This window comes from Ctenocephalides felis, unplaced genomic scaffold (assembly GCF_003426905.1).
Source record: "Ctenocephalides felis isolate EL2017-DRISC unplaced genomic scaffold, ASM342690v1 CF-g0.4_SCAFFOLD_01492, whole genome shotgun sequence".
NCBI lineage: Eukaryota > Metazoa > Arthropoda > Insecta > Siphonaptera > Pulicidae > Ctenocephalides > Ctenocephalides felis.
Genome location: NW_020537646.1, coordinates 44,208,743 through 44,234,016, shown reverse-complemented (window position 1 = coordinate 44,234,016; position 25,274 = coordinate 44,208,743). Strand labels below are relative to the sequence as shown.

Below are 25,274 nucleotides of genomic sequence, written 5' to 3'. Positions count from 1 at the left end.
AACAATAATTCTTATGAAAAAAATAAATAACTTCATACTTTAAAATTTCATTTAGATATCATAAACTAATTAATAGAGCTCAAAACCAAAAAAACTACCAAATAAAATAATACTTTTTTTGATCTAGATCTAGAAGAACTAGATCATGATCTAGAAGACTATGGTATCTACCGTCAAAAAAAAATCATAAAGATCGTCGAATTTTTTTTAAAAAAATCTTTATTACAAGAAAACGGCCCGGCCGATCTTTACCAATATCTATCGAATGATTTTGAATTTTCAAAATTGATTCAGAATTGCGGGCTAAAACGTGGACGAAAATTTTTTCACTTTTCTGCAATTTACAAGGAAACGGTCAGGCCGATCGTCGCATAAAACTAAGAAACGCTACTCCTCATCGAGATGGGCTTATAAATTTTTAAAATCGCAAAAAATCTGTTCACACATACACACACACATACTTTTTCCAAATGTGGTCTCATTCGACTCAGAATGGCTTGAAATGTCGAAAAAAATAAAATTAGCGAGTCGGATTTTTTGATGAAAACATAAACTTCTCCTTCGGGAAGTTAATAAAATCAAACTTAAATAATGAACAGATCCCTTTCTCATTATAAATTGATCAAGTGCTAATCAAGCATCTTTTTTAACTTCCCTAGGGTAAGTTACAGTCGTCGCAAAAAAATCGAAAATGAGAACTTTTGAATATCTTTACTTTTTAAAGGTTTCTGAACATTTTGGCATACCTCAGAATAACTGGATATATGTGTATATATGTGGGTGTGAGTGTGTATGCGCGGATACAATTTTTAGTTGACATTTGTGCATCATATATCAGATATTTTATAGTACAAAGTTTTGTGTACATTTTTATGGGTTTTGTACTTACGCGCTTCGATACTGCTAAGCAGCGATTGCTTTAGAAAAAGTTCAAAATTTTCAATAAAACTCAAAATATAAAAAAATCTTGGTTTTTCAAAGAAGTATTTTTTTCAAAACTCACAAAATTCTCATTTTTTCAAAGTTTTGAAAAAAAATTAAAGTTTTCTTTTTAGTTTTAGTTTTTGGTAAGCTTCAGCAATTTACCTTAAGGCATGATGCCATGCACTACTAGTTAATTTTTATTTCGCTTTTATCTTCAGGTCAAAAACATCTCAACACGGTGGTGCTGTTACAAGCGAAGACCCTCTCGGAGAACTGAGGTGGGATAAACCTCTACCTTTGTCAGTATTTGTAGAAAGATATTCTTTGCCCAAGTTGGTCAGAATCAATGACAATCCAGTGGCCGAAATGTTGTGCAGACATTTACCTAACCATGCTGACGTCACCGCCAGGATAGCGCGTGCCAGAAGTGGCAGGAACGCTGGAAGGATACTGAGGATACCGAAAAGTTACCAAGGTAAGTGAAATAAATGATCATAGTGATAGGTTTTTTTTGTTTTATTTTACATATCAAAGTATACAATATGTACATTCAGCTACTTTAACAGATAATTTGATACGACAGCGTGTGAAGGATAGCTGTCCTGCGATAGCACCTTCTGTAATTATAGCATCAGATTTTATATGGTTTAACGAAATAAGTCATTGCAGTTTCTTTTCTTAAGTTGCTTTGGTGGTAAAGGTTTGAGCAGGTCACAGCCTAGTTGATTTGGATGTCGACTTTGCCAAGTCTTGTATCTGTAGCAGAAATGAGTAATTTCTTCTTTCACAGTTAGAATTATAAGGGATTGATGCCAGTTCGGTATATATTTTGGGGCGTTTACAATTTGTTTCCAAATTTTGTTCTGGAACCTCTATATAATGGCAATGTTTGATTAACTAGCCGCACCCCATAGTTGTAGACCGTAGGACCATATTAGTTTAATAATTATCTTGTGTATTAGGAGTTTATTTTCTAATGAAACTTGTGATTTTCTGTCCATTAACCAATTAAATTTCCTATGAGTCAGTTTGAGCTGCTGGCGCGTCTTAATTATATGTTCATGCCAGGTTAGTCTCATATCCAAATGTATTCCCAGATATTTAACTACATTGGATACAGGGACCAATTCACCACTCAATCTAAGAGGAGGGCATGAACATGAATTGTTTACAAAGTGATAAGTATTATCATAATTAACAGCATCTTCATCATAGATTTTTGTACTTCATTCTGAGCAAATTTGTCATTTCCCCTGTGGCATTTGTGTCCAGTTTCTCCTGTCGATGGCAGTACACCATATATGAATTCTGTCGTGCTTTATTGGCTCATATAATTCACGTATATGTTCGTTTACACACGCCACGATGTAAATCTCATTCGTCATTTAAGTATCCGTCGTTGAGTTGTTGTAAATGCAATAACGGTATATCAGAATCAGAATCCACATACGTGTTGTGGAGATACAGTCACCGGAGCTGATTGCTTTTTAAGGAAGTAACTATTCGCAACATTGTTGTTGTTTGGATCGAATTTTAACTGTACGACTTTAATAGACTTATTTAATACAACAGTTAAATTTCTCAATTCAATCGCGAATTTGTCAATATAAGTTTAGTGGTTATAGACATCTGTGAATTTTAATTAAGATCAGTGCGCTCGTAAGTTAGAAGATAGTGATTAAACGGCATGTCATCGATTCTTCCTTGTATTGATTACATAAAGTATTGATTGATTCCACATGGATTCTACTTTGACGAGTTCATAATCAGAAATGTTTAACTGTTTAAATCAATTATTCATTTTGAGATGAAAAAATCTTATTTTGATGATATGTTGAGATAGTGTAATTTTGGTTTAGTGATTTAAGCAGGTTTGACATTTCAATCTAATAGTATATTTATAAGTTTTCAATAATATTAAAATACTTTATTTTGAAAATTATGAAACCCATTACAATTTTGCCCAATAAGGTTCAAAAATATCGATATGCCATAAACCACCACGAGGAGTTTATTAGAAGGCGCGTCTGGTGACCTAAAATTATACAAATTAAGACTGGTGTTCGTGTATCAAATCTCATGTATCAAATAACTTGATGTTTCTAACTTCTGGATGTTCCTAATATATTTCCAGGGTTTTTTTAAATTTCATTTTTAATAGCAATCAGAATACATGACAATTCTATGAGCTATTTGGCTTATGTTATTCACTCGCGCACGTACACACACACATATACATTAATCTGATAAATATTATATTGATAATTAAAGAATCACTTCAATAAGTGATTGTACTATTTTATTCATATAAAGTTGTGATAGTTCTAAGGGTCCTTCATATTATCTTTGGGCAGCTTCTTCTTCAGTCTTCTTAAAGTTGGTGTCTCAAGAAGCTGAGTGACTATATAATTTGTATGATGTTTTAGGCTATGAAAATGCTTTACACTTTTGATTTGTATAATTCTGTTCATAAATCCAATATGAAGATCGTCGTGTAAGATTTTATTGCTAACAAACCATGGAGCATCAGTAATTTCACTTATTATTTTCGATTGGGCACGTTGCATTAGCACTATGTTGGGTTTACTCGCACAGCCCCACAATTTTATGCCATAAGTCCATATTGGTTTTATTACTACCTTTAAAATTATAAGTTTAATGTCAATAGATAGAATTGCCTTGCGTCAGTAGCCAGTACAGTTTAGCGATTCGAATTTTAATAGTATTTTTAGGTTGTTGAACTATTTTTAGTTCCAGTAAATATATTAAAAAAAATAATTTTTTATTTCTGCCCTGTCAAAAGGTATATACATTGTAGTGAATAGCACATTTATCAACAAAGAATATTGCTTTTGAAAGAAATGAAAAAAATATTAAAGCCAATGCAGATTATTAAAAATTCAGCTATCCCTTTTATTTTCCCTGTTTTAATCAAATTTATAAATAGAAGTTGTTTGGCTAATGGTTTAAATCTTAATATGTATTATAATTCCTTAACATTTGTAATTTTTGTACGTTGTTTTAAATGATTTATGCGGGAATAACTCAGTTAGATGCATGTTCGACTCACACGCCAGATATACTCGGTTCGAGTCCTGGCACTGACACAGAGATTTGATTTGTTGAATTGAAATAAGTAGAATTTAAATTGTTGATTTGAGATAGAATAGAATTATAAGTTAGTTGAAATAAAATAGAATTAGAAGCAAGGTTAGAAGAAAAAAAAGAATGAAGAAGTATAGGATATATGAAGATAGTATATGTTATAATAAAAAATATGGATATATGATATAGTAAAGATAGTATAAACATGTAAAAAGAAATAGGTATGGCTACTTAAAGCATTTAAGTATGCGAGGCCAATAAAAAATGACTATGTTATGTCAGGAATAATTGTCAAATAAGGAAATAAATTATTTTTCCTTCAGAGAATGACGATATAGTGACATACGATGAAACCGCTGGCAACTGCTTCTCGAATTTCTTAATAAGCCTAAGTCCAAATGCTTATAATTATGATAAATTCTAATATGTTATTAAGTTGCTGGACGAATGTGTTAGTCACGTTGTCATTCCAGTTATTCGAAATGAATTTCAATAATTTTTGCTAATCCTTATATATAAAAATTTGCAGTTAGTATTAGTAATTAGCGACTATGTCAATCAACCGGATTATATTCGTATTGCAAATAGCGGCTTTGTCAACTTCGATCAGAGCATGCTAATTCGGCGAAATCGATTCTTGATACCCGTTATGAAATCGAATTCCATAATGTCGAATGACTTTTAATCTCAAATGAATTGGCTATGAGATGATATAACCTACGACGTATTTGCGATCATCAATCTTAGTTTATTATGTAAAATTTACAAAACTTTTATTAAGAACAGATTTGATTTTACATTCTTCTAACCTATTCATGTAGCATATTGAAAATAATTACAGATTTACATATTATCACGCAAAAAATAAAAATATTTTTTTCTGTGGTGCGGAAAGGTAATAATGCGGCTTGTTGAGTTTCTTTCAATACGGAAGTAAGTTTTATGCACTAAAATGAATAATGCGGTATAAAAACCAAACATTATCAAAAATATTTATATACATTTATAAACGAAATGATTTGATACTAAAAATATAATTTTTAGAAATATCATTTTACAGAACAGTATCGTATGATATTAACAGTGGCAATGAACTTTAAAAAATTTATGTTTTCTCTTTAAGGAAACTTGATTTTATTATTTAATTATGCGGTTATTTACTTTGCAACTAATATTTTTATTTATTTCGTCTGCATATTAAAATGATATCCCACGTGAAATCTGTTAGTCATTGATTGAATGATTGACCTGTAACATATTAGAAAATATGAACATTAATAAGTTCAATGACGTCTTTTAAAATATATGGAGAAGGTAATGAAATTAATCTTATATTTGAATATTTTGTATATTTTATTTAAAACAATGACTTCGAAATCATTCATATTAGAAACATTCAGAATATTTTTAACATAACGTTCAATTAGGAATTTTATCTTTATTCATAATTTCAAATATTTAGTTTAAAAAAATTCTCTCCGCAATATAAAAAATAGATAATTTATAAAAAAATAGATATATAAATCAAAACAAATGTTGGGCGTTTATATACTTATAGTACTTTTTTTACGTAGTTTAATGTTCACCAAATTATGTTATAGTTGCTACTGATGCCATCAAAATATGTTGACAATATCCATTTTGTTAGAATGATAAATTCCACCGCTGCCACCAAAATATGTTGGGTCCGCTGCCACCAAATAAACGGAGCGCCGACCAGTTTATTTTTGAACAAAAAATTTGATATTGATTATTTATTTCCTCGATCCTTTTACACAACTTTACTTATGTGAATGCAAATGTACGGGTTGTACAATGCAACAAAGATTTATTATTATTAGGAGAAATAAGCAGTAGAATATTTTACGTAGTTTGTATGTTATTTTGTATGTACAGTTGATAACAACGAATAATTACTTATCCCTAATAGTTTGTATATTAATAGTTAGTAATAATTAATTATTATAATAATTAATTACGTTGGTGCATAACATCATATAATAAAGAAGATTCGTTTGTGGAGGAGGAAAAATTATAATAATGAGCACAAGAACATTGAACGAATTCGACGCACTCATTATGGACATTTTACTGTTTTTCATTTTAATATAAATATTTTAATATTACTCAGAATGTTTTGGAAAATATATTGTTTAGTGCAATATTTTGAATAATCAACTTTTGGAATCATTTATCATGTAAAAAATTATAATATATGTTGTATTAAACATAGGTATACATATGAAGTACACACCAACTTCAATCAAAAGTTCCCAGTGAAATCCGTCCTCATTAGCAAAGCAAAATACAAACGGTATCAACTGGCGTTGTACACGGTCAACGTGGATCTGTCCCTAATAGCGTGCGACCTTGAGCACATAAACGTAAACGAACGCAGTCTAGTAAATTATAAAACCGAGTAGAAATTAGTTCTCCCATCGCAATGCCGGTGGATCCACCTCGAACTCGATAATAAAGGAGCTCGTGAACTTTTTTGTCATTTGAAATCCATTTGGATGTCGATATCGTGGCATTTTACCAAACTCTATAAGTAGTCACTAGGTTCAAGGTGCATTCTAAACTCAACCAAATTGATATCAAACAGTACGACACCAGATTTCCGCTTGAGATTATGCAATAAAAATGTACAAGGAAATCAGCTTATGAAGTACTTAGTTTTGATTGCTGTTGAAATTTAAAAAGATAAGGATAAAAAATTCCACACCATAATAGTGCCTATATCGAACCCTTTAAAATAGTATAAATCTCAATTGATGGATATGGGATTAAATAGTTATTACAGAATTAGCAATAAGGCTATCAAATAAAATGACAACAAAGATAAACTCGTTCATAGCAAACTATATAGAGCTACGAAAAGAAAAATTATAATAAATATAGATTAAGTATATGTGGTAGAGCGCGACATAAAGGTGCAATTTGACTTTGAGCGATTGCATTGTGAAAAACGAACTAATTATGTCAACAAATAAAACACAAATCAAATGAACAATGATCTAATGTTCAATAAAACTCCCAGGTACTTTATTATTTTACAAATGTGTTTTTTGCTATTTTTTTTCAAAAATTTATAACCTTCAGGCGGGGTGAATTGAGACAACTAAGAGGCAAACAGGTCCGATGACTTATTTCAATTTTAAAGAAATTTTACAAAACAATAGCTATATTAGTCAACCAATGCAAAATATAAATTTCATGGATGGATTTTTAGAGAGATAATAATGTAAATAACCTTGATTTGTATTTCTTTGCTATTTTACTAAATAATAATTGCTAAATATTTATCACCAGATGTGTGATAACTATTTATTTCATTTACCTCTTGTAAAATTGCTTAAATACTTTTTTATTTACTATTTTTTATTGTTTTAACACATTTACTTGGGTAAAGTTTGGTTGGTCTTATTCACCCCTCCAACATGTAACCTATTAAAAAGGTTTTGTAAAATATCTGTTGAATCTAATTTAAAAATAACAATACATCTTATAAAACAAATAAATAACTTATAACGACCTCGCACTTATAATTCCATTTTTTCCTAATGCGTTTAATCTAAAGTTTGAAGTCTGAACCTTTACCCTGGCAAAGATGTAAACAATATAAAATAAAATTTAAAAATGTGAATTAAGTTAATAAAAGCAATTTTATAAAAGATAAATCAAATAAATAGTTATTTCTACTCTGCTGTTGAATATTTTTAAAATAAAAATAGACTAAAACTTAGGAAAAGAATTATTAACAAGGACTTAATTATCTTACGCATTAGGAAACGAAATAGACATTATAAAATTATTATTCTAAAATTATTCATTCTAGACAAGTGGATTTTTATAATTTGATCATAACTTGAAATATATCTAATTTAATTGATTATAATTTCGAAACCAAATAGATTTTTTTTGAATAATATAATTATGCTTAGCAATTTATCATTTTGAGAATAAATCATACATAGAATTTTACTGTTTATCATACACTTATAAATTAGTAGTAAGACAGTTAGCTCTATCTCTAAAGTCACTGCCGTCGTTGCAGAAGACACGACAGTCTTCTTGAATTACCTGAGACTGGTATGCAAACGAGACCTGCTTTCTGGATAAACTAATGCAGCTATAGGCTGATGTATCTCCCGTAAATCAAATAGTTTAAATCTCAAGAGAAAACACTCAACTGTCCATGAATAACTTATTTAAAGCAATTGAATAAAATACTTATAATTAGAATACAGAATAATAGTAGTAACAAATTGTTTTGCATGATCAAAACATGTTGTAGTTTCATACCATCATGTCATATCTCATAGTCATTCAATTAGTGCCAACAGTCCACTAAAACTATTTCATCTTTTAAAAATAGTTAATGCTTATAATAGGTATTATATGTGTAATACTTATATCTATAGTATAATACACATTTAATTTAATATGTAAGGGTAGTACTAAGGCTAGTTCGTGAGTTAAGTTAAATTCCAAACTAGCTGTAAGTAGAATTCTGTCTTAAGGCAATTAAGGCATCGTGCCTTAAGGCAAATTGCTGGAACTTCCCGTACCAAAAATTATTATTTTTTTAAAAACGATTAACATTTTTGAAAAAAATTTACTTCGAAAAAATAAGATTTTTGACAAACAATTAGACAAAAAATTACTTTTTTTTGAAAAAAAATTTTTTTTAAATTTATTTTTTTATTATTTTTTTTTTTGAAAAAAAATGTTTTCTTTATTTTGACATATTTTGAAAGATCTAAATTGCTTTTTTTCAAAGCAATCGTACTGCTTTAACTGCATAAAGACGAAATATCAAACCGCGTAAGCGCCGTGTCGCTTCTAATGGATAAGCATTGGTACGGAACCCATAGGAATGCAAACCAAAATTATACTTATTGTTAAAATTTCTATAAAATATCTGATAATTTGATGTGCATATGTCTAATGATCATTTTTGACCGCCAAATGGCATTTTTTTTTTACTTTTTCCATTAGATCTCCGAAACCGCTAGACCTGCCTTCATGAAAATTTGATCGGTTCTTCACCTTGTCAATACAAGTAAAATGTTTTTTAAATTATTAAAATCGGACCCTCCGTTCTCTTAAAAACTGAGTTACCATTTTCGGCACTTTTTGCCCCGTATCTTCGGAACGGCTAGACCTGGCTTCGCCAAAAACTAATCAGCACGTCTCCTTATCAATACGAATCGAATGTTTTTTGAATTATTCAAATCGGTTGATCGGTGTTCCCGAAATCGTCGACGAAAATTTGTATCCGCACATACATACACACACATACATACATACATACATACATACATACATACATACATACATACATACATACATACACACACACACACACACACACACACACACACATACATCCATTTTTTCTAAGGTATGCCAAAATATTCAGAAACCTTTGAAACGTCGAGAAATGCAAAAAATTTCATTTTCGATTTTTTTGCGATTACTATAACTTGCCCTACGGGAAGTTAATAAATTCAGAGAAGCATAGTGTGAAAGATTTTACTCACATCACAGAGCCAAAAATCTATGTATGTATAATCTATGTACAAATAATCTATGTATTTCCGTTTGAAAGGTTTCTGAACATTTTGACATACCTCAGAAAAAATAGATGTATGTGTGTGTGAGTGTGTATGTATGTATGTGCGGATACAATTTTTCGTGGACAATTTTAATCAACCAATTTGAGTGATTCAAAAAACATTCGATTCTTACTGATAAGAAGACGTACTTATTAGTTTTTGGCAGAGGCAGGTCCAGCCGTTTCTAAGATACGGGGCAAAGAAAGCCTTTGTCTCTACGCAGCTATTAAAACAGCGCGATTAAAAAAGAAGTCAAATTCTTTCAGAAATTTTAAACATTTTATTTTTTTATGGAAAGTTCCAGCAATTTGCCTTAAGGCACCATCCCATGCTCCACTAGTTGTTGATCTATATTTTTAAGTGAAAATAGACATCGCTGTTGCACGATAACAAGTTGTCCAAAGCAGGTGCTTGAACTCGTATGGACTCCCATTTTTAATATATATTAAAATATATTTTGCAAATATTCTTACATGTAACAAAATATATTTAATGTGTCTTTAAAATACAAACGAGTCAAAATTTTATTTTTTGTTATTTTAAATTGTTAGCCAATTATGAAATATTTATCTGGTCAAAGATCTTCACTCGGAAACCTATAATTTTCAATACACCCACATCATTCCATAATACATTGAGTTTCTACTAACTCATTGCCAGTATATGGTAATTTCCTTTGCATATAAGGCTAATAATTATTTCGCAAAAATAATTTATTAATCATTTTTTGCGCTATGAATATTATTGTTTACACAATTTTTTTTAATATTCTATAAAAATTGCAATATATAATTTATATAATCTCAAATACAAATAGATTTTGTATATAGTAGTAAATACCAGTTTAGTATCTGGTTACAAAACTTTAATTTTTTATAAATCACAATAATGAATTGAATAATATGCTTAATTTCAGTGAGAAGGTATTAGTTTTTTTAGTTTGCATTTTATATAAATTATTTTATTTATATTATTTATCTACAATAGACAGCATACATCAGTTATTATAACATATTTCTTCTATCTGGTACAATAATGTAAAATCATTCAGAATACTGTTTACCAATTATAGTACTGTTATGACGAATATTAATTTGATATGCAGATAGTGAAAAGAGTACATGAGTAGACATAATGGTATAAAATGAAATATACGAGATTTTTCAACGATCATCTTCATGTGAACCGTTAATTTTGGAATATGAACTTCTTTGTTCCGTTTTTAAAGTAATTTAAATTAGGGTATATGATATGAATCTGTTTATGTTGGTATAGATCTAGCTAGATGCATTGTAAAGTAATTGCAATAGTTAGCAAAAATTTAAATATGTAATATATCGTCATGTAAATAATATGCATATTTAGAATGTGTAATGCCACCATTCTTTTCTTGTTTTGTGTATCTGCACAACATTTTATACTACTAAGGAAAACGCATGTTATATATAGCAAAAAGGTCCAATTTAGCTTGAAGTAATTATACTGTCTAACGCGCTTCAAACAAAGTAACTATCGAATTCGGTTCGGTAAAATACTTAATTATTTCCTAATTATAGAAACGTGCTTTATTGCTGATTTTCTAGAAATTTGTCATGATCTCTTTTTATCTCATACACTGGGTAAAAAGGGACAGCCAGCGGGCAAAGAGATCCAATGACTAATTCTTAGTTTTCGTTTGGGATTTTATGATTACAATTTAAAGGAATATTAGCTATTATATACTTTTTTGCATTATTCTACTAATGCAAAATATAAATTTCATGGGCACATTATTTACAAAGATAACTCTATTAAACCTAGCTTGATCTACATTTCGAAACAAATATTTGTCAGCAGAGCTGGAATAACTAATACTTTAACTTATGTCTTGTAAAATTGTTTTTTTTTTAACTAAACTTACAATTTTATTAAATATTTTTTGTTGTTTACGACTTTGCCAGGGTAAAGGTACAGTTGGTTGGTTACACTTACAAGTCAAATTAAGGTCTCGTAAACTGAACAAAACAGTGCTTACAATCAGAAAAACTAACAACAACAAAAATACTTATAGCTTTTCATACATGGTTGGTGCTGGTTACACATCTTTTGCCTTCTACTTTCAAATAGTGTTGCTAATAAATTATTATTAACTTCCCGTAGGGTAAGTTATTGTAATCGTCCAAAAATGGAAATTGAAAATTTTTACATTTCTCGACGTTTTGAAGGTTTCAGAACATTTTGGCATACTTCATTGTCAGAAAAAATGGATGTTTGTGTGTGTGTGTGTGAGAGAGAGAGAGTGTGTATGTGTTTTGTGTGTCCGCATTTTTTCGTTCACGTTTTTGGGCGCACGGATCAACCGATTCGAATGGTTCAAAAACATTCGATTCCTACTGATAGGGAGAACGGAGCATCCGATTTGAATGATTTAAAAAACATTCAATTAGTAATGATTGGGAGAAGTGGTTGTTAGTTTTTGGCAAAAGCAGGCCCAGCCATTTCGAAGATACAGAGCTAAATGTGCAAAAAATTGCAGTTTTTGATAGAACTAAGCGTTCGATTTAAATGATTCAAAGAACTTTTTGCTTGTATTAACAAAATAATTGATTTTGAAAAAAAAAATTAGTTTCAAATTTTTTTTTTCAGAAAGAAATATTCTTTGTATATCGAAAATAATTCAGATTTTATTTCTAATTCTGACTAAAGTTTTAAATTACTTAAACAAATAATTTCAACTTTGCAATTCAGTTTATATAATTCTTATAAATATTAGACAATGTTACGATATTTATAATAATCTATTTGAAAACATTTAATATTCCTCAAACATTTCGTTACGGTATGGAAAGTTCCAGCAATTTGCCTTAAGGCCATACACCCCACTAGTTTTTACTTGTTTTTGAGATATTGGTAGCGAACCTTTAAGCCCCGCTCTACCCTAACATACATTTATCTCTGGCATATACGGTGATGAAAACATTGTACAAAGCCTGATTTTAAGTGATGAAAACATTATACAAAGCCTGATTATAAGTAATTTCTTAAAAAAATATTAATAATTTAGGAACAATGATTGCTTTTCATTGATTATAACTTATATTCAATGTTAAATATTTTAATACATATATAATTTATTGCAAGGACATGTCACACAGATTCAACGATAAATACGTATGGAACTTAGAAAAATAAGTTACAAGACTAGAATAATTATATCAAGTCACTAATCTTACAAGGCCAATATACAAATTTCAAAACAATGCAATGTCTTGGTTGCTATTTAAATACCGTAAATACTTCAATTGAATTGTTTCTTCATTAAATATGATTACCTTTATATTTTTCAATGTCTAGTACACAAATTATTAAAACAGACGAAGGTATTCTAGTCACAAGAAGGAAAACACGTACAATGCGTTGACACATTTTATTGTGGACGGTGAAATTCGTAACTGTCTCGCCTACATATCGTATGTCATGTGTGTCCTGCATTAATTCTTTGTTTCTTGTGTTTTTTCTTTATAATGAGTCCGAATGAAATTGTTTTCACTGTTTTCACTTATATAGCGACGTATAATAATACTCTGTCGAGCATATATGCGAGGAAATCGCTACCATATCAGAATTTTGTACACGGAAATAAACATACCCAGTAAACACTACATGTTGCCGTAATGAAACTTGTTAGTTACAAAGTTATATAACAAATGTTAACTAAATGTAATATAAGCGCAATGTAACTTTTAGTTGCAAAGTTATATAACAAATGTTAACTAAGTGTAATGTACGCGCAATGTAACTTTTAGTTGCAAAGTTATATAACAAATGTTAACTAAGTGTAATGTACGTGCAATGTATATCGATAGTTGCAAAGTTATATAACAAATGTTAACTAAGTGTAATGTACGCGCAATGTTTATCGATAGTTGCAAAGTTACATAACAAATGTTAACTAAGTGCAATATACGCGCAATGTATATCGGGAGTTACAATGTTATATACATTTGTTACCTAATGTAATAAATGTGCAATGTTTTGTTAGAAAATATTTTTCACAACTTTTTTAATGAAAAATCGATTGATCTAATTTTTAAATTCTGTAGTATCAGTTATAGAGCACGGATATATATACATATATATATATATATATATATATATATTTTATATCAATATTTATCAAAACTTTTGAAGAAAAATGTTTTTGATGAGATGAAATATCGAAGCGCGTAAGCGCCGCGTCGCTGTTAAACAAACAAACGATTTTACGGAACCCATAGAAACGTTACGCAAACGTAAACAAAATTGATACATATTATTAAAATCTCTATAGCCGATTGGCGTATAATAAATAAATAAATAAATAAATAAATAAAATATCTGATAATAATCATGCACGACCGCCTGATGGAATTTTTTTTTTTTTTACTAGATCTCTGTAACCGCTAGAGCTGCCTTCCCAAAAATTTAATAATGGTTTTTGAATTATTAAGTTCGGACGCTCCGTTCTCTTAAAAACTGGGTTTCCGATTTTGGAACTTTTTGCCCCGTATCTTCGGAACGGCTAGACCTGCCTCTGCCAAACACTAATCAGCACGCCTCTTTATCAATACGAATCGAATGTTGTTCCCGAAATCGTCGATAAAATTTTCATTCTCGATTTTTTTGCGACTACTATAACTTACTACGAGAAGTTACAGTAAAAATTTTAAAATTTTAAATGAAATAAATTGCATTTCTTTTACAAAAACAGAATTTTAACTTCTTCAATTACTTAAAACAAACTAATTTTTTCAAAAAATTTAAAAACTTAGAAGTTTTTACAAAAATTTCAAAAAGTATATTAAAATTTTTGAATTCGATTAAACGTTTTAAACGTTTAACGGTTGTCTTCCTTTTTCGGCAGAGGGACTCAGACTCAGGAGTCAGGTTTCCCAGAGTGCATTGCGCCCTGTAGCCTGTTCGCCATTTTATACTGTGTCATATGCGGGGTTGTTTTGTTGAGTTGTTTTGTCTTGTTTTATTTTAAATATTTTGTAATATTGAGTTCTACGTGTATAAATAAAAATGCAAAAATATAAAGTATATATGGCGTAAACTTTACATATCTGCTTATGTGTTATTTGTTCAGCTACGTCGAAATCGAAAGAGTATAAGAAATAACCTCAAAATGAATTTTAAGAAGTGCTGTTTGATATATAATATTATGAAGGGTAAGTATAATTTATTTGTTGGTTACTGTGCTAAAAGCCTAATTATTTTTATAAGGCCCGCGTTTGGAGATGTCTCAAAAAAACTAGAGCTTATTATTTGGATATGAAAATTTAGTTTTCGACAATGCTACAAGATACTAAAGGTAAATAACTGTTTAAATTTCTAATGGCTTTTGAGGTTTATATTTTATTATTGTAATAATTTATTTTTAGGATTGAATTCTAAGTCTCGGTTTGAATCCTAAATTGCCTCGAATAACATATGTGATTAATATGAAAGAATATCGAGAGGCTTTTAACAGCAAAACAAGGAATAAATAAAAGGTATATATCATAGTTCTTGTTAACTAATTACTATTATAAATTCTGTTTTAACCTTTCTCATTTGTTTTTAAGGTGGAATAGTACATACTGAATGGGCTACAATGGAATGAGACAAATTGTGAATATTGAGAATGAAGATGTTGGAAGTATCTCGATAAAAAAAATTATCAAAGCTTAATAATGCTCAACTATAATTCTAATAGTTGTATTGTTTGTCTGCAAAAAAATATAATTGTATTTGAAAATTGTCATCCTAATTTGGAATTATGTAATAAAGTTTCTGTATATTGGTGTGTCGAGATAGCTTGATTAGCTTTAATAGTTGGACCAAAACTAGATATTTTTATTTCCATCTTTTATTAATTAATATCATTTAAAAATAGTTTTATATTTAATTTGTGTTTCATTTGAAAATATGAAATTAATAATTGTAATGAATATACATTTTATATTTTTGTTATTGTTTTCGAAAAATATTTGTTACTGTTTATTATAACATATTTAATACTGTTATTTTTAACATTTAAAATATTCTAGTTTATTATGTTATTTTTTTTGTTTAATAGGTTACTATTTTGTTTTTCTTTGTGTATATAACGAAAAATAAATGTAATTGATATAAATTTTATGTATCGTCTAAAATATTTGTTGCTGTATTGTTTATTATATTGTTTTTTTTTATTACTGTCTTGTTATGAGGTTTGTTATTGCTTTGTAAATTTTGTTACTGTTCTATATAGTATAAAATATTTGTTGCTATTTTCTTTATTATAATGTTATTCTTTTTATAAAATATTTGTTACTGTTCTGTTTAGTATAAAATATTTGTTGCTATTTTGTTTAGTATAAAATACTTATTACTGTTCTGTTTAGTGTAAAATATTTGTTGCTATTTGTTTGTTATAAAATACTTATTACTGTTTTGTTTAGTTCAAAATATTTGTTGCTATTTGTTTGTTATAAAATATTTGTTACTGTTTTGTTTAGTACAAAATATTTTATAACAAACAATAGCAACAAATATTTGTTGCTATTTGTTTGTTATAAAATACTTATTACTGTTTTGTTTAGTTCAAAATATTTGTTGCTATTTGCTTGTTATAAAAACTGTTTTGTCTAGTACAAAATATTTTATAACAAACAAATAGCAACAAATTTGTTGCTATTTGTTTGTTATAAAATACTTACTACTGTTTTGTTTAGTTCAAAATATTTGTTGCTATTTGTTTGTTATAAAATATTTGTTACTGTTTTGTTTAGTACAAAATATTTGTTGCTATTTGTTATAAAATATTTGTTGCTATTTTGTTTACTATGAAATATTTGTTACTGTTCTATTTAGTATAAAATATTTGTTGCTACTTTGTTTATTGTAAAATATTAATTTTAAATAATAAATACAATGAAATATGAGTAAATCTTTTTTTTTTTTATAGAAAATCACTTATTTTCGCATAAATTAAAAGCATTGCAAAAAGTGCTGATTCATATCGCATAGGTACATTACCGTAAGTTACCGCAACTTCACAATGTAACGCATATCTATATTGCATATGTATGTTACCGTAAGTTACCGCAACTTCACAATGTAACGCACATTGTAACGCACTTGATGCGGAAATAGTTACCTTCAGGCAATGCATTTGATAAGGTTGCCGCAATGTAACAGGTAACAGATGTTATATAACTGCAATCTAACGGCAATGTAAAATTGTTTAGGGGGTAATAACTGCTATTATGTTGTGCTTATGTGTATCAATAATCTCAAAATAGTCATGACCAAATCAAAATCAAAAAATGAAAAATGAAATTTTTTGCATATCTTTACGTTTCAAAGGTTTCTGAACATTTTGGCATACCTCTGACAAAAATGGATATATGTGTGTGTATGTATGTATGTTTCGAAAGCACGGATCAACCGATTTGGATGATTTAGAAATATTCGATTGGTAGCGACTAGTTTTTGGCGAAGACAGGTCCAGCGGTTTCGAAAAGTGTCAAGAATGATAATTCAGTTTTTGAGGTAACAGAGCGCGCGATTTCAATGATTCAAAAAATATTTTAATTGTATTGACAAAATGAAGAATTTATTGAATTTTTAAAAAGCAGGTTCAGCAGTTTTAGAAATACAAAGAAAAAATTTAAAAATATATATTTGGTGGTCAAAAATTATTATTATGCGTAGACACATCAAATTATCAGATATTTTAAAAATCAGTACTATTTTTATTGCATTTTGTTTGGTTCCGTAGCAAGATTTATAATTTTTAGAGTTTACTTATTAGGTTTAAACAAAATTCGAAATTTTAATTTTTTTTTCAAGATTTTCAAAAATATGCATTGTTTTATACTAAATAAGTTTAAATTTACAATTCAATTTAAAAATGTATATATTTCATATGCATTATTCCAATCGTAAGAAATATATCCTCAGATGGATTCATTGAGCCTTTCTACTTAATGTAAACATTTTTAAGTGTTTTGAGCGATGAGATCGTCACTGTATATTATATGAACAGATAAATATATAGCAATAATAATTAACTCTTCGAAAATATTTAAAACAAATATTATTAATTATTGATCAATATTGTAGATAATTTTGATCCCTTAGTGTACCTACTTTAAAAGTTTAGAATAAAATAAGTGTATATTGAATAAATTAAAATATATAACAACTGAATTTTTTTTGCATATTTCAATTGTCATTCTACTTATAAATTTCTGTTAAAATGATTTAAAAATATAAATATATTTTTATATTTAAAAAATATAAATATATTTCAGCAATGCACATCGTGGTCGCCCAAAGTCGTAAAAATGCAAAAAAATTCTTTAAAATAAACTTGTTCATTTAGGCTTAAAATTTCAATACGATTAATTTGTTTCGTGAGAAGATTAAAAATCAAGAAATGCTTAGCGATTTTAACCTGCACAAGTACTTGCCAGGCGAGCCGAAAAGTTCATTTTATAACCAAGATGAATTAGCTAGCATTATAATAAACTTTGTCCTATAAGATTTAAATTCATTTATTTGTTTGTCTAAACAATTATGGTTATAATGTATTAAGGTATATGCAACTCCAAGCGACTCTGTCCAGTTTAAGCCCTTACAAGGCGAGAGCAAAGATACGATGGTAGCAGTAATCTAATTTGCGTAATTAAAAATAAATGCAATAAAACCATAAATTAAATGATATTACTAAATTGATATTACCAAGTTAATTAATAGTTTATGAAAACTATTAACAAAAATTTCTGCAAGTCGACTTAAAAAGCTATTAGACGTCTCTACTTAAATTTAACCTTTCATTTAGTTTACAGTCATGAATTATTAAGCTCACATATGATATATTATATTGATTGCAAGTATAGTATTTTTTATGCATTGCACAACTACTGTAGCTTCCACGTGATCTTGATTTTTCCATACTCATACCAGTTATATGGGAACAACATATAATACCTTGCTCATATTTTATCAGATTATACCTACCGAGTATTTACGAAAGAAATCGAACGATCGTTTCAAACTCGTCTTGCAAAAATTTCCTTATTCTTAAAATTGCAGCATTGTAAGATGAATCAGTACATGAATATGTAAGGTTCATTGAATGATTTCATCAATATGAATTTGAGTTTGAAAATTAAGTTAAGAGCTAAAAACTAATGAAGTTTAAACAGTGTATCATCATAGTGCTTAATTGTCTACAAGCAATTTTCAATTTAAATTTTGTTCAAAATTATTCTCTCTTACTTCATATAAATTTCTCTTACATCATATTAAAGTTTAAAATAAAAGCAATTATCAGTCATGTTCTTTATGAATATTTGTCGTTATTTACACGAATTCACTTCAATATAAGTATAAAGATATTTATAAATCGACTGAGTTGGTTTCAATATATAGTAGATATTAATTTTAACTATATAAAATAATTTATTTACTGCTACCTTTTATTATTTTAAAATGCAGAATAAGTAAAAATGTTTAAGAAAAGAAATCTAAGTAGATTTCCACGTCTAGATAATTTAAACTAGACCAGGTTTTGTTGCGTTGTGGGATGAGAACAAGTTGTAGATTAGAAAGCAATTGCATATACGGTAACTTAAATGGAAGAAAATTATATATATATATATATATATATATATATATATATATATGGCGGAATGAACACCATATGAAGTTGAAGGACGTCAATTGATGACAATGGCGGAATGAACACCATATGACAGATGTCAGTTGAATAACGTCAATTGATGACAAAACTAAATTATATTGGGCTACGTTGATTCGGATCTGGCATCAAGCAAGCTATAACGATCTGATTGTTTTTATACGATCGATTATTATGGTCGCGCTTTTTAAAACGATCGAAAATATTGTATCGAGTTTTTTGCCAACGAGCGTTTTCTCGTGATCGAAATTTAGATTTGATTTAATGTAATATCAACATCTTTATCAATTGAGACATTAATAAACAGTCATTATCGAGTTGAAATAAAATTATTGCGATTTCATTCAAGAATTAATTAATTAATAATATATGGCCCACTAGCGCCATAATTGGTGACTCCGAACGTGTAAGTGAAATCATTAAGCAAGAGACATTCTCAACGTCTTAGTACCCATAATTGGTGACGTCAGACGGAGAAAGGAAAACACTTGTCAAATACAAGTAAATTAATAAAGGTAAATTATACCAATTTTTATCAACATGTCGACTCGATCTACGTCCATCAATGACGAAACAGTGCACAACAGATCTCTGATCGATCTGGATCACGAGGCGATCTTTAACACGAGCAGTCCTCGTGTTTCTGAACATGAACATGACAGTTATGCTGATCAATACAATATAGCAGCATTTAACAATCACCGTCTCACTCCATTCAATGGAGATTCTCCAGACCTATGGTTTTTAATTATTGAATATGAGTTTCAGTCTGCTAGGATCAGGAGTGACAATACTAAGTACACAGCAGTACTCAAAGCCCTAGACTTCGAGACACTGCGCCTCATCCAGGATGTCCTCCGTAATCCACCAATGACAGGCAAATACGAATATATCAAAAACACTATATTAAGCAGAATGTCTGAATCTAGAGGTAAGCAAATTGACAAGCTATTAAAAAACTTAACTCTAGAGAGAAGAAACCATCACAGCTCCTACGAGAAATGATGAATTTGGCTAAGGGAGAGGTCAGTGAAGACATCATAATTAAATTGTGGTCAGAACGCCTGCCACACCATATTCGGCCACAATTAATAGTTTCTCGCCATCTTGGTCCGGAAGCCCTGGCGGAAGTTGCCGATATTTTAGTCGATCACTGTAGCCCCACATCACATGTGATGTCCACAACACACAAGTCTTCAGTAGAACAGAGACTGGACCGCCACGAAACTCTTCTTATGTCATTAGTCAAGGAATTAAGGAACTAAGGGCAATGGTAAACACTGAAAGACAGAGAAATGATCAGCAAGAATCACAACTCAACCAGTCTAGATCAAAAAGTGAACAATTCAATCAGGCAAGTTCTAGAAGTGGTTCTCGACATAGGTCCAGGACACCTTCACGTGGATCGGTTTGCTACTATCATTATAGATATGGGATAGATAGCAACTACAATTTATTAATAGACTTGAAGGGTAGAAGATTGATTGACTCGACCACAGGCCTTACCTCTGATGGAAAGGTACTCAAGGCACAGCAATTCAACATCTCCACTGTCAACCCGGCAGAGCCTTTCAAGGATTTACTGGCACAATACATCGTAATAACAAAGCCACAGGTAACCACCAATAATAAATCATCTCTTTTTGCCCACAGGATAACCACAACAGGTCCACCATTAGCTTCCAGATTCAGGAAGATCTTCGGAGAAAAGGTCCGAGATACAAGATCTCCTGAATAGGGGCATTTTGAGGCCTTCCAACAGTCCATGGGCAAGTCCTATTCATATGGTGCCCAAAAAGAATGGCACATTCAGAATGTGTGGAGATTACAGGAGGCTGAACGCAAACACACTACCTGACAGGTATCCTCCACCATTAATACAAGATGTATTCAATAATCTGCATCAGAAAGCAGTATTTTTACAATAGATTTAGAAAAAGCTTACCACCAAGTATCCATGCATGAAGAGGATATACAAAAGACTGCAATTATCACACCATGGGGACTCTTCGAGTATCTACGTATGCCATTTGGACTCAAAAACGCTGCCCAGACATTCCAGAGGTTTATCAATCACATATTCCAAGATTTTAATTTTGTTTTCATTTATATAGACGACATCCTGGTAATGTCGACTGATATGAATGAGCACCGTCGTCATCTTCAATTGGTTTTTGAGAGGCTACAGGAATATTCTCTTACAATAAACTTAGAGAAATGTGCCTTTGGAAAAGATGAAGTTAACTTCCTCGGTTACAAACTGAGTGCTGCAGGATATTCTCCTTCACCAGACCGAGTAGAGAAAATTATTAATTATCCAAAACCTTCGACAGTTATAGAACTCAGAAGATTTTTGGGAACGGTAAACTATTATCGTAAATCAATACCCAAGGCAGCAAATATACAAGCACCACTTTATGAGTATCTGAAGTCCTCAGTTAAAAACGACAAGACTCAAATTGAATGGAATGACAATTCATTATCAGCATTCAGCAAGCTGAAGGAAGCTCTAGCAAATGCAACTCTTCTTCATTTTCCTTCAAGTATAGCAAATATTAATTTAATTACAGATGCATCCACAACAGCCATTGGAGCAACTCTGGAGCAGGAAGAAAATGGTGCATGGCACCCTATAGGTTTCTTTTCCAGAAAGCTCACAGCTACTGAACAGCGATATTCAACTTACGATCGCGAGCTACTAGCCATCTTTGCGGCTTTAAAGTATTTTGAATATCTATTAGAAGGAAGGCACTTTATAATCAAGACAGACCACAAGCCAATCACACACGCATTTCAACAAAAACTGGAGAAAGCATCAGATCGTCAGCGACGGCAGCTAGAATACATATCACAGTTTTCCACTGATATTATATATGTGAAGGGTGATCAGAACGTTGTTGCTGATGCGTTGTCCAGGATCAATGCCATTCAAATGCCATCAAAGCTAACCGAAGAGGAAATTTCGCAAGAACAGAGTAAGGACGTTGAAATGCAAACTATATTGAACGGCAACACCTCTATTAATCTTCAAAAATTGACATTAGGGGGGTATCCAGTTTATTGCAACAGGCAAGATAATTGTGTGAAGCCCTACCTTCCACAAAGTCTTCGCAGAATTGCTTTTGACATTGTACATGGAAATGCACACCCAAGCATAAGGATTACTTCAAGGGAGTTGCGAAGAAGGTATGTGTGGCCTGGGATTGGTAAAGACGTAACCATGTGGGCACGTCAATGCATTCCTTGCCAAAAATCCAAAATTCATAAACATAATCACCTCACTCCTATCCATATTCCTATTCCTGAAAACAGATTTTCGCATATTCACATTGACATAATCAAATTACCGAATATTAATGGATATCCTTATTGCCTAACAATCATCGACAGATTTACAAGGTGGCCAGAAGCTGTTCCTCTAAAGGACATTTCTGCAGACACGATTGTCCAAGCCCTATTTTCAAACTGGATATCAAGATTTGGTACACCATGTGTGATAACATCCGACCAAGGATGCCAGTTTGAATCAGCTATATTCAAATCACTAATGAATGCAATAGGTGCTAAGAAAATACGGACAACGGCATATCACCCTCAGTCCAATGGTCTAGTTGAACGCTGGCATAGAACTCTGAAAGCAGCTTTAATGTGCTCTCCTGAGCCTTGGATCGAAGTATTACCTGTAGTCTTACTAGGTTTACGTTCTTCATACAAAGAAGACCTTAAAGCATCTCCTGCTGAGATGGTTTATGGAACCACATTGAGACTACCAGGAGAGTTTTTCACAAATAAAGAACTGTCATCCGATCCACAAGCATTTCTGGACTACCACAGAAGAATAATGCGGGATACTAAACCTACAGCCACAGCTCATCATAATAAAGCCAATATGTTTGTGCTTAAGGACATAAATACATGCACTCATGTATTTGTAAGATCAGATCATATTAGAAAACCACTTGAGCCTCCATATAGTGGACCATATGAAATTATAGAAAGAATTTCAGACAAAGTGTTCAAAATTTCTATGGATGGTACTGATAAGAACATATCGGTTGACAGACTAAAACCAGCATATACAGTTAAAATAGATAACAGTCAACCAAGCTCATCTCAAGAATTTAAATCACATAACTTGGAGTTATCGATTGACCCTCCAAAAAAGATGAAGCCTAAAAAAGTCTCCTTCAAATTTTAATAATCAAATTCATTTATTTCTACCGGATACCTCTTTTTCTTTTGAAGGGGAGTTATATGGCGGAATGAACACCATATGAAGTTGAAGGACGTCAATTGATGACAATGGCGGAATGAACACCATATGACAGATGTCAGTTGAATAACGTCAATTGATGACAAAACTAAATTATATTGGGCTACGTTGATTCGGATCTGGCATCAAGCAAGCTATAACGATCTGATTATTTCGATTTTATACGATCGATTATTATGGTCGCGCTTTTTAAAACGATCGAAAATATTGTATCGAGTTTTTTGCCAACGAGCGTTTTCTCGTGATCGAAATTTAGATTTGATTTAATGTAATATCAACATCTTTATCAATTGAGACATTAATAAACAGTCATTATCGAGTTGAAATAAAATTATTGCGATTTCATTCAAGAATTAATTAATTAATAATATATGGCCCACTAGCGCCATATATATATATATATATATATATATATATATATATATATATATATTAACTGTCTTACAACTTTAACTGTCAAAAAAAATTATCTCGCGTTGTTTGGAAGTGTAACGAGCTTTTAAGTGCAACTTTTGATGGCATTATAACAATTTTTTGGTTTCTGTAGTTAATTTTCAATAATTTTGTTCATTTAAAATTTGGGACCGTAATCAGAAATAACATTTCTAGCACCACAATCGAAAACATTAACACAATTGCCCCTAGTTTTCAAGAATTAAGACTTTTTGTTGAACTAGAAATTTAAAATGTTCAAAATCGGTCGACTTTATGGCCCTCCTCTGAAAAAAAAGTTCTAAAGTCTGTTGGCAACTTTCATTAAAAGTTGGCGCTTTTAATCAGAATTGTAAGATGATGAAATACTTGGAAATTTTATTATGGAAAAATTTTAAGGAAAAAAAAACCCTAAAAATGGTTTAATAAATAAAAAAATATTAGTATTCCTAATGGATTTATTACACATAATTGAAAAAGAACAAACACGTTAACTCTGACTATTATCTAAAAGCAAATTTTCACAAATCAATAATTTTTATAATTGAACCGTTTCCGTAAGACTTTATGGTTTAGTATGAGATTAAGACCAAGTACTCTATCGTTATATCAAATAAATGGTCTAATTTTAATCTAAACAAACGCCAAAAAACTACTCATTTTCTCAAACTTTGATGAGTTTTTAAAATTAAACTACTTGTGGCAAGACCGTAATATTTAAGTAAGTTCTATAAGACCATGATATATATCGCCAAAAAAGTTCCATAAAAATCGGCTTAATTTTTTTTTGGCAGTTAATTACAAGAAAACGGCTAGATAGATTTTCACCTAAAACTAATCAGTGTCATTTGCATCTAAAATAATTCGAAAAGTTTTTCATTTTTTAAAATCGATTCGGTAGTATGAACTTAAATGTAGACGATCGTCGTACAAAACTGAGAAACGATCATCCTAATCGAGATACATCTACTGGCTTTTAAATTTCTGAAATCGGTTAAGTCGTTTTTGCCAAAAAAACGATGCTAATTTTTGCAAAGTTTGACAATTATTTAAAGTTAAACGAGTTGTCATAGGACTGTAATATTTTAGTATGATCTATAAGACTATGGTATCTACCGTCAAAAAAAAAATATAAAAAAAAATCGTCGAAAACATTTTTTTTAACACAACGGCCCGGCCAAAAACTAATCAGCACGATTCCCAATCAATATCTTTCGAACGGTTTTTG

General features: G+C 30.2%; 1 protein-coding gene across 1 annotated transcript in view; it reads left to right on the top strand.

Annotated features, from left to right (window-relative positions):
* LOC113371279 overlaps positions 1-25,274 on the top strand; it is a 155,533-nt gene that overhangs the window by 41,692 nt on the left and 88,567 nt on the right. The window contains exon 5 of the mRNA XM_026611911.1: positions 1,143-1,399. Coding sequence (XP_026467696.1) covers positions 1,143-1,399 — 257 coding nt within the window. The remainder of the gene's footprint in view (positions 1-1,142; positions 1,400-25,274) is intronic.